The following is a 16,375-nucleotide window of genomic DNA, read 5'->3' as shown; positions in this document are numbered from 1 at the left end:
CACATTGCCATCATTTTTTTGTCAAGTTCATCACATGCCACTCTATGGACAATGCCAGGCATGCAGTGTTCCATAGAAATTTCAGTTGTTCAGAATTTATCTAATTATTTTATGCATTTTTATTGTTTTCATGCTCATCTTCCTCTTTTTTTTTTTTTTTTTTTTGGTTGTGTTGAGTTTTTGTTGCTGCGTGCAGGCTTTTTCTCTAGTTGTGGCGAGTGGGGGCTTCTCTTGTTGCAGAGCATGGGCTCTAGGCACATGGGCTTCAGTAGTTGCAGCATGTGGGCTCAGTAGTTGTGGTGCACGAGCTTAGTTGCTCTGCGGCATGTGGGATCTTCCTGGACCAGGGATCGAACCTGTGTCCTCTACATTGACAGAAAGAGTCGTAATCACTGCGCCACCAGGGAAGTCCCCCTCATTTCTTTTTAAAAAGGTGGATGTATGTTCCTACCCAAAAATACCATTTAATGTTTATATATATACACACATGCATATATATGCACATATGTGTATATATAATTATAATTCTCTAACCATAATCTAGGTATATTGGGTTGTTGGGGAACCAATGACTTCTGCGGCAAGAAGTGGAACCAATGAGGGGAGACCTGGGGGCTCCCAGGTTTGCAGCTTCGAAAACTCATTTGGATGCAGATTGTAGAGACAGGACTACACGCAGAGGGATTAGTAGGAGGGGACTGCAGTCATTCAAGTGAGTGATGGTGGTGGCTTGGAACTGGTGGTAAAGGGGATGGAGAAAAGTGGGTTGCATTTGGGATACTGAGGAGAGAAAATCATCAGCATTTGAGGCTGGGAGTTGGGTGGGATGAGGTGAAGGAAAAGAAATGAGAGAAAACTGGAGACCTGGAAAGCAACTTGTTAATTTCACCTAGAAATGTCCTGAATAGGGTAGACTCACAGATCAAATAATCTGATACCGATGAGCTGTATCTTCCTCATTTAGAAAAGTGAAAAGATTTGGTGTTCTGGTTAGAGTATTCAGTCCTGAATGAGCCCTTCCTTGGACTGGAATTAAAAGGTTTCAGACCAGGGGGGTGTTTAGGAAGCTGGGATATTTATGGTTGGGTGAATTTAAATCTAATTTCAGTGTCTGTCTTTTAACGGGGGAATTGTCTCGCTAATACCGTGACATTTTCATATTTATTTCCTTAATTTCTTCTCCAGTGTTTTCCATAAATATTGGGAGCCTGGAACATTTAAGTGGAGCAAACAGATTCTCAAAAGGCTTTTCTGGTTTCATACCATGATTTAAGATTAATTTTTTAATGTAATACATTACCTCAAAATATTTTATTGTTTTTTGGCAAACACTCTTTTCCCTGTTTGTTTCTGAGCAAATACTAGAGATGAGCATTTGGCTTGAGTTACAGATAAAATCAGGGATGTATTGGTTATTCCTTGCATTGCACTCCTGAATTAAGAAATGGTACCTAACAACCTGACAGCGTATTAGGGCAAATGGTGGTTGGCAAGGGCCTTTCTACCATTCTGATTATTTTGTTCCATTTGCCTTTTAAGTTAAAATGCCAGTTGGAATGGAGAAACACCACTCATTCCGCAATTTTTTTCACCCCCGGTGAGGGGCCTTTTGGTTGCTTCAATCTCAGCAGAAGAATGGGAGCAGCGATTGGATTTGGTGGAATTGGCCTTTATCTGGCTCTGGCTCCTCCTCCTCCTCTTCCTGTGGGCTCCCAGGCCAGGGTACCTGTAGGGGCTCGCTCCTCTCCTCCAGTCACAGCCTTGCAGTTCTTTGTGTGAGCTGTTATCAATTTCAGTGGATATGGTTTGTTACCTCTATTTGTACTATAACTAGAAATTTGATAAGGTTATGTGCCTGTCAAATGATTTAGATGTCAGGTGTAGATGCAGCAAAGCAATTTTGACAAGTCAAACATTGGTGCAAAGAAGGGGGATGAGGATGACCTGCTGAGAGAAGAAAGTAAAATCTCTTATGGCCTCACTTTCTTTCTCTTTTAACTCTAGGTCAGTACTTTAACCTCTTTAATTTGTCCCTTCTTAAGTGAATGTGACATGGTGACTTCCAGCTTCTATCTAAAGGGCAGTGAAACGGAGGCCTGCCGTTGGAAGGTAGATGCTGGCATTTAGGGAGATTTGACTTTGGTTATTCTGATAAAAACATCTGGGTCTGGAAACTTTATCTTTGACTGAAGCTGAGATTAAGGTCTCAGAAGACAAGGTTTATTAATGCCAGTGTCTGTTCACATATGTGTATTATAGAGAGCCTGGTATTTTTAGTAAGCAATGCCGCTTTCTTTTAGGTGGAGGTAAGGACCCAGTGCCCTGCAGCACATGTGTCATCCTGTGTTCTGCAGCCCAGGCAGTGAATTGATGGGTATTACTCATTGATTTGTCATATTGTCTGTTGGAGCCTAGGATTAAGAGGCTTAAGTTTCTTAGAGCCTTTCTGGTTTTTTTCTTCATTGATTAAACAACTTGTACCTCTGAGCAATCCCAATATCTAAATCTCTTTACCGCCCACATTGAATATGGAGCTTTGCCTTGGCATCTGCCTCGACAGAAAATCCCCCATTTTGCCAGTGGTACGTTGGACAGTAGATACCCCCTTAAAGGTTAACATGACCGAGAGATGCTGCTGGGGTTGTAGGCATACTTCCAGTATTTTGCCGCTTGGATTTGTGAAGTTATGGAGTGAATGTAGGCATTCAAGTGTAACTCATCTTGACAAGGGTTTCATTATACTCTGCAAGCACAATTCAAAGAAATAATGAATTTATATTCAGGGTAGTTCTGTTTGAGTTTATTTAAAGAAATGAAACACACACAGTCCCTATAATAGCTCTTGCTACTGAAGTATTGATGGTGCTGACAAAGAGAAAACTCAGACCAGATGGTTTCCAAACAGTGGAACCACCTGGCTCCCTGGCAATGCCAACTTATTCCTGCTTCTCAAATAGCTGTACTCTCATGGACTGTGAAATGTATAAGTGAGACGTTCATGGGTTCAGGCAGAACAACATTCCAAAATTAGAATTATTAAGAGACATTAAAACGCTTATCCATGTCAACTCAAACTGGCCGCTTGCTTCCATTTACATTTTTTCTTTCTTTCTCTTTGTAACTATAAAACCCAGTTCATCTTTATTTCCACATTGCAGAGAGAAGAAATACTATTTCTTCTTGAGGTGTTTATTCTGGAGGGAAAAGAAAGACCCTTTGTCCTTTTGGGAAATGGACTCACCCAAATTCCATTAGTGTTTTCAGACCAAAGAGGAGACTTTTAGGTCAGCAAGGGAAGAATAGAATTTTACCTATAGGAAGATGAAATTACACTGAATTATGAAACTTCATAGGAATATAAGCAAGATAATATATTAATCGATGTGCAGACGTAGTAATTTTTCTAATTATAATGTTAAAGTTAAACTTTGGGATTTTCTTGAATTTACTTAATATCTATTTTTTCATGTTGGAAATCAAAGTGAATTTAAAAGTGAAAATATTGAATCATCTACAAACCTTTGTCAGTTGATGCTTAAGAAAGCAATCATGTTAAAGTTTCAGTTCAAAGTGGTTACCTTAGTTTTTTAATCACTCATTTGATGAAGAGGTACTGAACATCTAACTGGTAGTGTTTGTAACCATTAAAGATCCAGTACCGGCTAATATATGTAACAGGTGAGACAAATTAAAAATTAAGATATTTACATTGCTGTTTAAAATCTAGTCTTTTTAAAGAAACAGTGGTTATTTTCATCAAAATTACATTTAAATCTAAGGGAAGGCCTTTGAAGTTTACAAAGTGTTTGAATTACCATCTCATGGCATGATAGGGTGGATAGGGCAAAGGATTTCAGGATGGCCAATGTGGGTTTGAATCCTGACTCTACTGCTCACCAGAAGGTGATGCTAGGCTTGTGTCTTAATCGCTGTCACAGTTTCCTGTATTAGTTGGGATTCTGGGCTGCAAGAGATGGAAAACCCAACTCTTATTCACTTGGACAAAATGATAAGTTTTTTTAAAATTAATTAATTGGCTGTGTTGGGTCTTCGTTGCTGTGCACAGGCTTTCTCTAGTTGTGGAAAACAGGGGCTATACTTTGTTGCGGTGAGTGAGCTTCTCATTGCGCTGGCTTTTCTTGTTGTGGAGCACAGGCTCTGGGTGCATGGGTTTCAGTAGTTGTGGCATGTGGACTCAAAAGTTGTGGCTCTCAGGCTCTAGAGCAAAGGCTCTATAATTGTGGCACATGGACTTAGTAGCTCTGCGGCATGTGTCCCCTGGATTGGCAGGTGGATTCTTAACCACTGAGCCACCAGGGAAGCCTGACAATTTCTTTTGAGAATATTCAGGTACACAAATCCATGGGCAGGAATGTGTCTGTCTGAGCTTCAGGAACAGTGTGGATTAGGTCTCAAATGCCACCAGGCTAGGACTCTCTTTTTGGCAGATGGGGTGCACCTGAATCTCTGGCTTCTGGTGGTGGCAAGCCTGTTCGATAGTTTCAAAGTTTTATATGGTAGAGTTTACTTGCCAGAGGGAGAGACTCATTCTATATTTTGGATCCCAATTCCCAAACCCCCTCAACATCTAGACTTGGACTAGCTTAAGCCAGATGACTGACTGCCTTTGGGATGATGCTCGGTTGGTTAAAGAAGTGTGTCCTATAGGGAAACGACAGCTCTTGAGAAGACCTGCATTGGGTGGCTGAGTCCCGGGACCCTTACTAGAAGAAGGAGGTTGTGGGTGGACCGAGCAGTAGTCCTCTCCATTACATTTCTCAGATGTAAACAATGGTGAATAGACATCTCTTTTACAGTGATTTTGAAGATTAAGCAGGATAGTCTGTCAAATGCCTAGTATAATGTCTGATACCTTGTAGCTCTTTAATAAATCATAGCTGCTATTACAGAGCAGGGAGGCAACAAGCCAGCATTTCTCAAAACTAACACCTGTAATCAGTGTGAAGCTCTCGCTCTTAACTAAGAAGCATTAGAAGCCAGAATTCTTCACTTTGTTCTTCAGCACTGCTGGTGTATTTATATTGCACAGTGTCTTCTCTGTGGAAGACCTGAATTAGGACTATGTTTCTAGTTGTAGTATCAGTATGTTAATAACCTGTAAACATTTCTAAGAATTTTATATTTTAAATAAAATTTTGTATTAAGGATTTAATCTTAAAAATAATTTTTTTTTTTTGACTAGAAAGCCTTGCTGAGATCCATGGGTTTTTCTGGGTGGCAAGAACTGTCTATTGTGGAAGCTCTTCTCAGTGTCATTTGTGTGCATGTTAAGTGTATAATGTATTTAGATTTATTCTTCCTTTGCATTCTTTTTTTCCTTTGTTTTTGCTGTGGTATAGTTTTTATTTTCCTTTCCCCCCCCAGTTTCATAGAAGTGGAAGAAACATGTTTTCTTACAGAAAAACAGTCGATGTTGCCTGACGGATAATGCCATTGCAGGTGTAGGAGGGTAGTTAGGGCCAACTTTAATGACATTATCAATCTGTTAGGAAGCAGGCGTATGTAAGAAAAGGGGGGGATCATCTGTCACTTTCGTCAGCTGTGACTCTGAGATTAAGAACAGGTTATTTTCACTTTCATGACTGTTTTGTGTTAGTTCAGCTCTGTTTGTTTACATTTTGCTTGATTCTTGATTTTATCCTTATTTCTTTACTGTAGTTTGAATGTAGCTTTCTTTTCTGAATGACTGATTTGCTAATTAGCTTTACCCTAACGGAAATTACCCATTTTCTGACACTTTATAATTCAGAATATGCACACAGGAATGTTTCCTGTTGTAACTTCTTATCCTCTCCTTAATTTAACCTTGCGTGGTTCAAAATAATTTGAATAATAGTCTACTCTGTGTGTGAATTAGGCTGTTTATGTTTAAAAAGCATAATCATGTAATGGGATGAGGCTGGCTCTCTCTAAGGAATTAATAGTGAAGGGAACATGTGTCCAGAAATCAAAATTCATAAGTTGTCTGAATTATTATATGTTATTTAAAAAGTAACATGGCAACATAAATCAGCAAGAGCCAGGCTCTATGAGTCAATTACTCTTCAGGACTAAATCAGATATTAGAATATTAATTGTTTTTTGCTTCTTTAGTACCTGAGTAGTTAATTGGATGGTACTTTAGTTTCCTGGAAAAGTTAATCATCATCACCAAATACTTGATGTTCTCCCCAGAGTAATTTATAACTCACAGGTAGAATTCGGTGGATTAGTTACATTTTTCTATTGTGAGATTCTTGGTGAAATATGCATTATGTGTGTATATTTTAGGCACCAGTTTTCTTCATCAGCAAAGATATGAGTTTTTGTTTTGAATCAATAGTTTCATCAGTACAGGCATACGTCGTTTTATTGTGCTTTGCTTTACTACACTTTGCAGATACTGTGTTTTTTTATAAATTGAAGGTTTGCGGCAACCCCGTGTCAAGCAAGTGTGTTGGCACCATTTTCCCGACAGCATTTGCCTACTTCATGTCTCTGTGTCACGTTTTGGTAACTCTCACAATATTTCAAACATTTTCATTATTACATTTGTTATGATGATATGTGATTGGTGGTCCTTGATGTTACTATTACCACTCACTGAAGGCTCTGATGATGGTTAGCATTTTCTAGTAATAAATTATTTTTAAAGTACGTACATTGTTTTCTTAGACATAACGCTGTTGCACATTTGATAGCCTACAGTGTAGTGTGAACATAACTTTTATATGCACTGGGAAACCAAAAAATTCATGGGACTCGCTTTACTGAGATCTTTGCTTCATAGCAGTGGTCTGGAACTGAACCCACAGTATCTCCAAGGTGTGCCTATACCACGATTTTGGCAATGGCCTTCTCTCCCCTGGCCTGATCCTTACTAGTAGAAAATTTAAACAGTTGTTTCCTTCACCAGAAAGACCTGAAAGCACATTTTGGGTGAAAAGCATGGGCTATGATCAACTTTACTTTGGGTGATAATGTTTGTCCCTTTTGTGGCAACGCAGCTTCCATTACAGATAATGAATTGGCTAAAATTTAATTTATGCAAATCTCCTGGCATCCTCCACCAAGAATATTCAACTGCTTCCACTTTCCTCTCTGCTTATTTATGGGACACTGTTTATACCGTATATGTGTTCAGTTAGATTTTTTCATTTTGGCATTTTTTTCATTGTCTGATGAATTGAAAGATAACGTCTGGAGAGATGCCAGAGAGAGACTTCTGTCTCCTGTTAACTCTGTCACCTCCTCAAACTCCCTTCCTTCATCGATAAAAATGAGCACTAAATTGTGCACCTGCTAGGATTTATATGAAGATAATATAAGTAAAGCATATTTAAATTTCTATTTCTTTTATTTATTCATATTCTCTTTTCATCTTAAAAATTTGACTGAAGGAGCTCCCAGGTACAGGTGGCATGGTGCCTGGCCCGTGCGGTAGGAAGCGTTCTCTAGGTGTTTAGGGGATGTTTAGGTACTGTAAGTTAACACATGCTTATGGGACTTTTGTTCTGAGCACTCCTTACATAATACCTGCTGGCCTTCCCACCCTGGCTCTGCTCACATGGTGTACAAACCACTCGGTCAGTGCCTGGGATGTAGTAGAAAGTTAATAGGTGGCAGGCATGATCGTTGTCATCTCGTTTAATTCTCACAGAAGCGCTGTCAGTGTTGTACTACAATTATGCTTATTTTGTACCTGGGAAAACTGAGGCTCAGAGAGATTAAGTAACCTGCTTAAGGTCACACAGCTATTAAGAGGTGGAGCTAGGGTCTAAGATGAGTTTGTCAAAATCCTAAGCCTGAGCTGTTAACCACTAGTGTCTTGGGGGTGATTTTTAATTTTCTTAGCTTATTGAGAAATTAAGATGTGCTTTATATTATGTGTTCAGAGTATTTAGAATAAAATTTAGATTTCAATGTTTTTAAAGTAAAGGAACTCCAAAACTGATGAAGTTGGATTGTGAACATACCTAGAATACTGACAGACCTCTAAATATTCAGTAAGTACCTCTGCAAATACAGTGAAGGCTTAGAAATCTATGAAAATTATTTTAATGCCTTTTAATTATGTTTAAAAAGGTAATTAAAATTTTAATTTCACTTAATTAACCATAAATTTACAAATTAGGAGATTAATTTATAAAAAAGCAAATTCACTTTCGAGCTTATTTGACTTAACATTTGTTAAAATTAACTTCACCTTAAAAAGAAAGCCCTTAATCAGATTTTCCTTTGTAGTTGTTTAATTCCCATCTAGCATTGTGAAATTAGCCAATTTTCTGCATTTTAGACATTAAAAATGCAAAACTCGATAGTAATCAATCATGAAATAGTTATTAAGCTCTTAATATATGCTTAGCACCAAGCAAAATGCGATGAGATAGAAAGAAGCATATGGTACACATTCTCCAGTACTTTGAAATCTACTGAACTATACAAGATGGTACATAATTGACTGCTGAATTTTGCAGATCAAACTAAGAATTCTGCGTGTAGTTTAAAAATGACACGACCCTCCCAATCTCCCCTGGAAGAAAGGTAAAGTATCCATCATGTCATGAACGATCATAAAATTGGTCATTGATTTTATAGTATCAGATGGAGGCTTTAAAATCTGTGACATAAAGAGCCAAATAACATGAATCAGTAATGAACATGCTTGTAGATTTTAGGCTTCCGTTAAACGTAATCGGACAAGGTAAGCTGCTTTAAGGCTAAATAATGTTCTTTTTTGCTTCCTCTTCTGCCCCTGGATTCTTCTCAGCCCTCTGGTCTATTGTGATTTGTCACGAATCCTCTTGTACTGCTCCTCTCGCTCATTAATCCACGTTTGGAATTGCTTTCATCCTCTCTCGATTTCTCTTTTCCTGCCTTTTTGCCTCATTTCAGTATTTGCCAGCATAGTGAAACAGCTTCATTAAGATGAAGAAACTTAGAGGGACTGATTTAACTTTCTGCCTCTGATGGCCACTGCTTAGGTCACTTGCCACTTCATGGAAAACCCAACTTTTGTCTTTAAGCTGACTGAAAGCATCAACTGAATTCCTGGCCCTGAGATTCTTTTTCTGTTCTCTTGCTCATGATTTTTCTTTAACCTCTGGTACCTCAGCTTCCCCATCCGGGGTTTTAAAACTTTGTCCCTGTTTGCTTGCTTGTTAGTTAGCTAGTTAGTTGCGCCAGGTCTTCGTTGCGGCAGGTGGGATCTACATCACCAAGTGCAGGATCTTTTAGTTGCGGCATGCGGGATCTAGTTCCCTGACCAGGGATCCAACCCACGCTCCCTACGTTGAGAGTACAGAGCCTTAGCCACTGGACCACCAGGGAAGTCCCTGTGCCTGCTTTCTTTGAAGTCCCTGTCCCTGCTTTCATTTTCTTATTGTAAAAGATTCAATCAATGCAAAAGAATATATGGAGCATACGTGTAAGTTTTATAGCTTGGTGATAAAAGGGTCGCATGTTCAAGCTCTTCAGCTACCTTCCAGCTGAAGAGCTTGAACATCACCGTGAACCATGAAGCTCCCCGGCATCCTTCCCTAAGCAGGTCTTCTCACAACTCTCCTCGATGTTATTCTTATCAAGTCCCTTTTCCCTCATTTATTTACCACCATATGTATGTATTCCTTGCTTTTTTCTCCTTAAAACGAAATGTTTCTGAGATTCAGCCGTATGGGTCCGTGTAGCTGTAGTTCATTTATTTGCACTCCTGGGTAGTATTATATTTTATGAATATACAATAATTTATTCATCTCCTGCAGATATTTAGATTGTTTGCAATTTTTTGAATAATACAAATGTTATTACGCACATGTTGGCCTACGTCCCCAGATAGGCATGGGCAAAGGTTCCTTTAGAGAAACATACTCGGGGGTGGAGCTGCTGAACTATAGGATGTGCCCATCTTTGATCTCACTTAATCTCCTTTTAGTTCATCTTTCAACAATTTACCAGTCTCTGGTGCACTTGGCTTTTTTTTTCCATCAGAAATGGCTTTCTGCCCAAGAATGGCCTTTCTCATTAGTCGTTGTCATTGTCTTCATTTATTTACATTGTTATAATAGTAATGGTACTTGCAGCATTGGGGGAGGGAATTTATATCTCAGAATTAGCAAATAATTCAATTGGCAGCTCTGTTCCCTATTTTGATTTTTAAGTTTTCCATTTCAGTCATTGTGAGCCTTTTTCTTAAGCTTGACCAGAACCAGCCTGGTCTCTAGGCTCTTTCTCTGTCTGAACTTGTGAGTGTTAACTTGCTGATGACTCCAAACACAAAATATCACTGAGCACGCACACATTGGCAGAAATGATCATAGTTAAGCAATGAAGGTCATTTTTGAAATTTAGTAAGAAGAAGGAAACTAATATTTGCTAATGACCTAGTAAGGTCATGTCGCTGCTTGATGTTTCCATGTTATTTATGTTAACCCTCCAAACATTGTGTATCATGTTGCCTTTTTTTTTTCCCCCAATTTATAGCAGAGGATATGGAGTGTTAGAGAAACTGAACAAATTAAGATCACAGGACAGAATTAGGGTTTAAGTTCAGGTCTTTTGATTCTTGATTTAGGGTTCTGATCTCTAATACAGGAAGATAAATGTGTGTGTATGTGTGTGTACACGTGCATTTACATGTGTATGTAGCGTGTCAATATTAGGTAGCATTCAGTATTTGAAATATATTATTAAGTTACTTGTGAAGAAAAATATGGCAAATCAAATTGCCCATTGTGTATATTTCTTGCATTTGAGTTTGAGTGCGTTTTCAGAACGCCTCTATTTAGTGTTGAAGGGATGAGCCTACAGGAAACTGAGGCGGCACTGCCTTCCAGGTACAGCGTGTCCTCTTTCTGAACTCACAGCGGTGTCTTGATTCTGTACTCCCTTCTCCTGTGTCCTTTCTGCCCTTTTCTGACAAGAGACGTAGCTCACATGGCTGGGTCTCCTGGGGAGTCCAGAGTCTCAGGCGGGGCCCAAGAACTCTCTCTGTCTTGTGTGCTCCTGGGACGTTCTCTAATAGTGGATCACTGGGGAGGGAGGACCAAAATTGCCTGCCTTCTTAGTGGTCTCCTGCTTCTGTTTTGCTCACTCCAGTGGGTTAATACAGTGGCCAGAAAGTACCTGTTAGAGCAGGAGTCCAGCGTGTTGCTGCTCTGCTTACAGGCCTCACCTCCTTCTGGTCTTACTTCAAGGTCAGTTTCTCACTGAGGCCTTCCGTAACCACCCTACTTAAAAGGGCATCGTTCCTGACCCTTCTCATCTTACTTGCTTTATTTTTGTCTTAGCACTTACCACTGACATACCATTTATTCAGCTTATATAAATCTCATGGCTTTTTCTTTCTCTGTAAGCTGTAATGTAAACTCCAGGAGGCAGAGGTCATTGACTGTTTTCTTTGCTGTACTGTTCCCACCGCTGGAACAGTACCTGGCTTGTCGTAGGTGCTCAATGAGTATTTGTTGAATGAACAAAGGATTCAGTAGGTGAATATTTGAGGAGGAGATTCCAAAGAATGACATTCCTAGAATAATTTGCCTTTGTTATTTGTAGAATCATCGTAAAATACTTAACAGGATGGAGGACAGGAGACCAGAGGTGATAATTTTATATCCGATGCTGAAGCATAGGGAAGAAAAGGCATTTTTGGTGGAGACAGGCAGGAGTTTCTAAGAGCAGCTTATATGAGGCTTAGTGAATACTTGTTGAGTGAATGTTAAGTTGATATATAAGAGCATTCCAATGGCCTGCATGTTTGTATCCTTCCAAAGTTCATGTGTTTAAACCTAATCCCCAGTGTGATGGTATTAGGAGGTGGGGCCTTTGGGAGGTAATTAGGTCATGAGGGTGGAGCCCTCATAAACGGGACTGGTGCCCTTATAAAAGAGACCCCAGAGAGCTCCTTCATCCCTTCGTGCATGCGAGGTTACAGTGAGAAGATGGCCATCTATGAACCAGGAAGCAGGCTCTCACCAGACACCAAATCTGCTTGTGCCTTGATCTTGAATTTTTCAGATCAGATCTCAAGAACTGTGAGGAATAAATTTTAGTTGTTTATAAGCCACCCAGTCAATGGCTTTTTGTTATATCAGCCCAAATGGAGTGCACTATGGCCAGCAGTTTCTTTCCAAATCTGATCTAGATGTGTGTTTCTTAGCTTAATCTCCCAGCTCTTCCCCTTCTTCAGCCAAAGGGAACCATTTGAATAGGAGGTTCCTCTCTTACCTCTGGATCTGGGCCACACTCCTGTTGTCTGCTTCTACTCCCCTTCTTTCTCTCTCCTCTACTCCCTCACTTCTTCCCTTTCTTAATCATTTATTAATCAACTCCCACGGGCCAGGTGCTGTGCTATGTTCTTGGATCGCAAAGCTCAACAAGACTTTGCCCTTGTCCCTGAGTTCCACGTGTGCAAGAGTGGGGGACTGTGACTCCACTGTAATTGCAGTTCAGGGTGATAGCTGCGCTAATAGGCAGGTGTAAAGCTGTGAGGCTTGGGACTGGGGGGAGGGCCAGTCCAGCTCACTGAGCAGCACCACTGGCTCTGAGCTTTAATGAGTAAATGCATTGGGCTGAGGGTAGGAAGCATTGTGTCAGTAACAGGGAACCCCGAGTAGCCATATGAGAGTACTCTTCTGGATTTGCACAGCCTGCAGTGTGCCTCTTGGTGGAGACACATTGTCACCCAGCACCTGCACAGAGGGGGTTCAGGACTCATCTCCACCTGCGTGGTCACCGGATGACACATCCAAAGGTGTTTTGTAGAGGTCTGATTATTCACATAAATCCAACAAAAAATGTGTCTATCCTAGAATAACTTTAGTAAAATTTGTAAATGTAAACTAACAGCTGATTCTTTAAAAAAATTTTTTTTTAATTTATTTGGTGGTGCTGGGTCTTAGGTGCAGCAGGTGGGCTCCTTAGATGTAGCTCGTGGGCTCCTTAGTTGTGGCTCCAGGGGCCCTTAGTTGTGGCACGTGGGCTCCTTAGTTTTGGCATGGAAGCTCTTAGTTGCAGTGTGCACGTGGGGATCTAGTTCTCTAACCAGGGATCGAACCTGGGCCCCCTGCATTGGGAGCACAGAGTCTTATCCACTGCACCACCAGGGAAGTCCCCTAGCCGATCCTTAATTTGATATATTTTGCTTTGTTAACCATGACCTGTCTGATTGTTCTAGGATTTTTCTTTTTGACGTCCCGGGACAAACATTGGGGAATTCTTTCAAGTCAAAGAAAACCATTACGATGCTAAGAGTGCTGGGCGTGTGCACCACGCCTGACACTTTCTAAAGTTCTCCCCTGTGGTTTATCTCATCCCGTCCATGCGCCTTGTTAGTTAAGAAGTTACCAGAATCTCTACTTAGAAATGAGGAAACTTTGCCTCAGAGAAGCTAGGAGACCTGTGAGGTGGCTGGCAAGTTGACAGGGATGGGATGTGAAATCTAGGCTCTTGTCCACTAAAGCAGTGCTTTTTCCCTGATACAATCCCCTATTTTTATAAACTCTTAAATCTTGGGTCACAAACAGAAAGAACCAGAGCATAGAAGCAAACGAGGAGAAATTCACATGTTAATATTTCTGAGAACCTTGTTTGTACATGTGCATACCTTGTAGGTGTATTAATCAGAATTCTTTTGGTTATTGAGAGGAGAGATATTAGCTCACTTGACTGGTAAGCCTGGTGGTTCTGGCTTTAGGAAGAGTTAGATCCAGGTGCTTGAGTGATGCTTTGCTTGCCTCCGTGTTGGCTTCATCATCATTGGGTGGTGGCCAGGTGATGGCCAGCAGCTTCAGTTTTAGAGCCTACTAAACTAGCCAGACCATGGAGAAAGAGCACCCCTTTCCCAAGAGTTCCTACCAAAGTCCCAGATCTGGGACTCTTGGACACACACCAGATTGTGTGTGGGGGTGGATTCCTGGGCCCCCCATCATTGGCTGGATGGGGTCATGTCATGAGGGCAAAGGAGACACATGAGATTGAAGAGAGAAATCCTCTTACCTCCTTCTGTCCTCTGAGCTCTTTTTATGTTTACATCCACTTGTCTCTTAGAATCAGACGATGCATACCTGGCAAACCATCAGATATAATAATTTAAAATTAGATCTAAGTAGAGAGATAGGATGTAAGTGGCTGTGAGTATGGAAAAGAGAGGGACTTAAGGGCTCAAAGGCTCCCTGTGTGCAGTAAAGATTTACTGGGTGGATTGGTGCTTGAGTTGGTGCTGAGAGTATATGAGGCTTGGTTGTGGATCACTCCATTAAAAAAGGATTAAACATCTTCTAGAACTCTGCAAACCAGTTATGGAGGTGACTGTATACTCTTCAAAACTAGTCACTTAATGAGGCAAGTCCAAGTCAGATGATTCTTATGCGTCTTGTGAGTGTGGAAAGGTCTCTTAAAGGTAATTAACTCGAAAGTTATGATACTGAAATTTAATGGCTTTTCTTTTCAGTCCTCCCTTTAAAAAGGGAAATTGCCATTAAAAAAACCCTAAGCTAATTACAAAAAGAATATGTGATTGTGCCTTCTCTGAAACTGGTGTGAGGGGTGTTAGAACTTGGCTTATAGATTTTTCTTCTTATTTCTTCATTCCTGTTGCTGTTATAACCTTGCCATCTTTCTTACTTTTATTATTTTATTGCTCTGCGCCCTAGTGCTGACTTCAAGCAAAGCTAAATGGCTTCCCTGCTTAGTTAGGCATAAACCGCTGAGAATGTACCCGTGTGTATCTTCACGCATGCTGGGAGACTGAGGGTTAGAAGGCCAATCTCATTCAGCATTTTCTGTAGAAGAAAAATAATGCGGTTTATTTGACCTTTTACTTATGGAAATAGTTAAAGTAAGGGTTTTAGTACTTTTATACATTTAAATGAAAATGTGGAGAGAAAATTAGATGTTCTTAGGCTAAAAGTGATGGGAATATCTTTATCTTTTTATTTATTGTCATCTGGGATTCTTTTTTTTCTTTTAAGCTCTTCAGGTAAGAGGAAATCTTCTCGTAGCCTCAAGGACAGTAATGCCTGAGAGAACTGAGTATTTAAATACAAACATGACTCAACAAAAACAGTCATTCCATGCCCAGCTAAGGAGACTTTTCAAATGTATAGAGAAAGTAGCACTTAGAATCATATTTTTATTAGCTACCCTGAACGTTAATCATTAAGTTTTAGTTTGAAGCTAATAGTTATGAATGTGAAAATGGGGATTATACGTTACCAAAAATATGTTTCCTTATTTCTTGATATTTAGGCTCTTAAAGAAATAAGAACAGTCCAAGTGATGTAACCGTCTCCGTCATTAACAGGCAGGCTGTTTAACTGGTGTGACAGTTATTGTCATAATGCTGATAATAGGAGATGGGGCCCTGGTAAGATGAAGCACTGGCTATTCTAGTCCCCTAAGGAAACTGTAAAATTCAGCCTCCCTGGGTTGTAATTAGAAAAGAAATATGTTTAAATACCAAAGAAAATGTAGGTACCTCAGTACACAGTGCGCCAAGGGCATGCGCTCGGAGCCTGCTAATCTCTAGGTGTGGCCTGTTGTATAAATGTTTCCGTAAGCATTTACATATTCAGCATTTGGCAGTACAACATTGTATAATCATTTCCATATGCCTTGCCTGATGAAATACAATGAAAACTTTGTTAGGACAAGGCTGCTGTTGATGATCTTGTATGTCTCCCTCCTCCGTAGTGCAGTCCAGGCTCAAAATGATGCTTTGTCACGGACGAGACAAGCCATAGGAGCAGAAGGTTTAGCTTTCTTGTTACACATTTTTGTCAGTCTTAGTACAACGATTAGTGTGGATGATAATAGCTATTATGGAGCACTTGCTTGCTTCCTGTGGGCTAGGTATGTGAGTTAAGATGTTTGAGCTTATCTCTCCACCTATTAAATAGCATTACTTAATACAATTACTGTTGTTATTATAGTGTTGTTATTATCACCATTTTACCAGTGAGACCACCAAGGCACAGAGCAGTTGAGTAACTTGCCTAAGGTCACACGGTGGTTGCCGGGACACAAACCAAGCCATCTAGCTATGCACTGTGCCACAGGCTAATACAGCTGTTCCTAGAGACAGCTGCTTCCAGTTTTAGCAGCTTATATGGCTCCCCCCCGCCGGCCCATCCTGAGTGGGATTTGTGATTCTTTTGTTTACTTCTCTTTTTCTTCCTTTCTTTTTTCACTTCTATTTCTGCTAGGTCAAGTACAAAAGAGATTTTGAAGAAAGCAAAGGGAGGGGCTTCAGCATCGTTACAGACACTCCTGAACTACAGAGGCTGAAGAGGACTCAGGAACAAATCAGTAACGTAGGTGACCTTTTGTCCAGTGATGCAATAGCCTAACTCATATTTCTGGTGAGAAAGTGAAATCGGGC

The 16,375-nt window shown here is 40.2% G+C and overlaps 1 protein-coding gene across 2 annotated transcripts in view; it reads left to right on the top strand.

Annotated features, from left to right (window-relative positions):
- The window catches only part of NEBL (nebulette), a 349,181-nt gene that overhangs the window by 167,039 nt on the left and 165,767 nt on the right, over positions 1–16,375 (top strand). For both annotated transcript variants that reach the window (XM_057731780.1, XM_057731781.1), the window contains exon 4: positions 16,200–16,307. In XM_057731780.1, coding sequence (XP_057587763.1) covers positions 16,200–16,307 — 108 coding nt within the window. The remainder of the gene's footprint in view (positions 1–16,199; positions 16,308–16,375) is intronic.

This window comes from Hippopotamus amphibius, chromosome 4 (genome assembly GCF_030028045.1).
Source record: "Hippopotamus amphibius kiboko isolate mHipAmp2 chromosome 4, mHipAmp2.hap2, whole genome shotgun sequence".
Taxonomy (NCBI): domain Eukaryota; kingdom Metazoa; phylum Chordata; class Mammalia; order Artiodactyla; family Hippopotamidae; genus Hippopotamus; species Hippopotamus amphibius.
The sequence above is the reverse complement of the archived record's forward strand: the minus strand, read 5'-3'. Positions and strand labels throughout refer to the sequence as shown.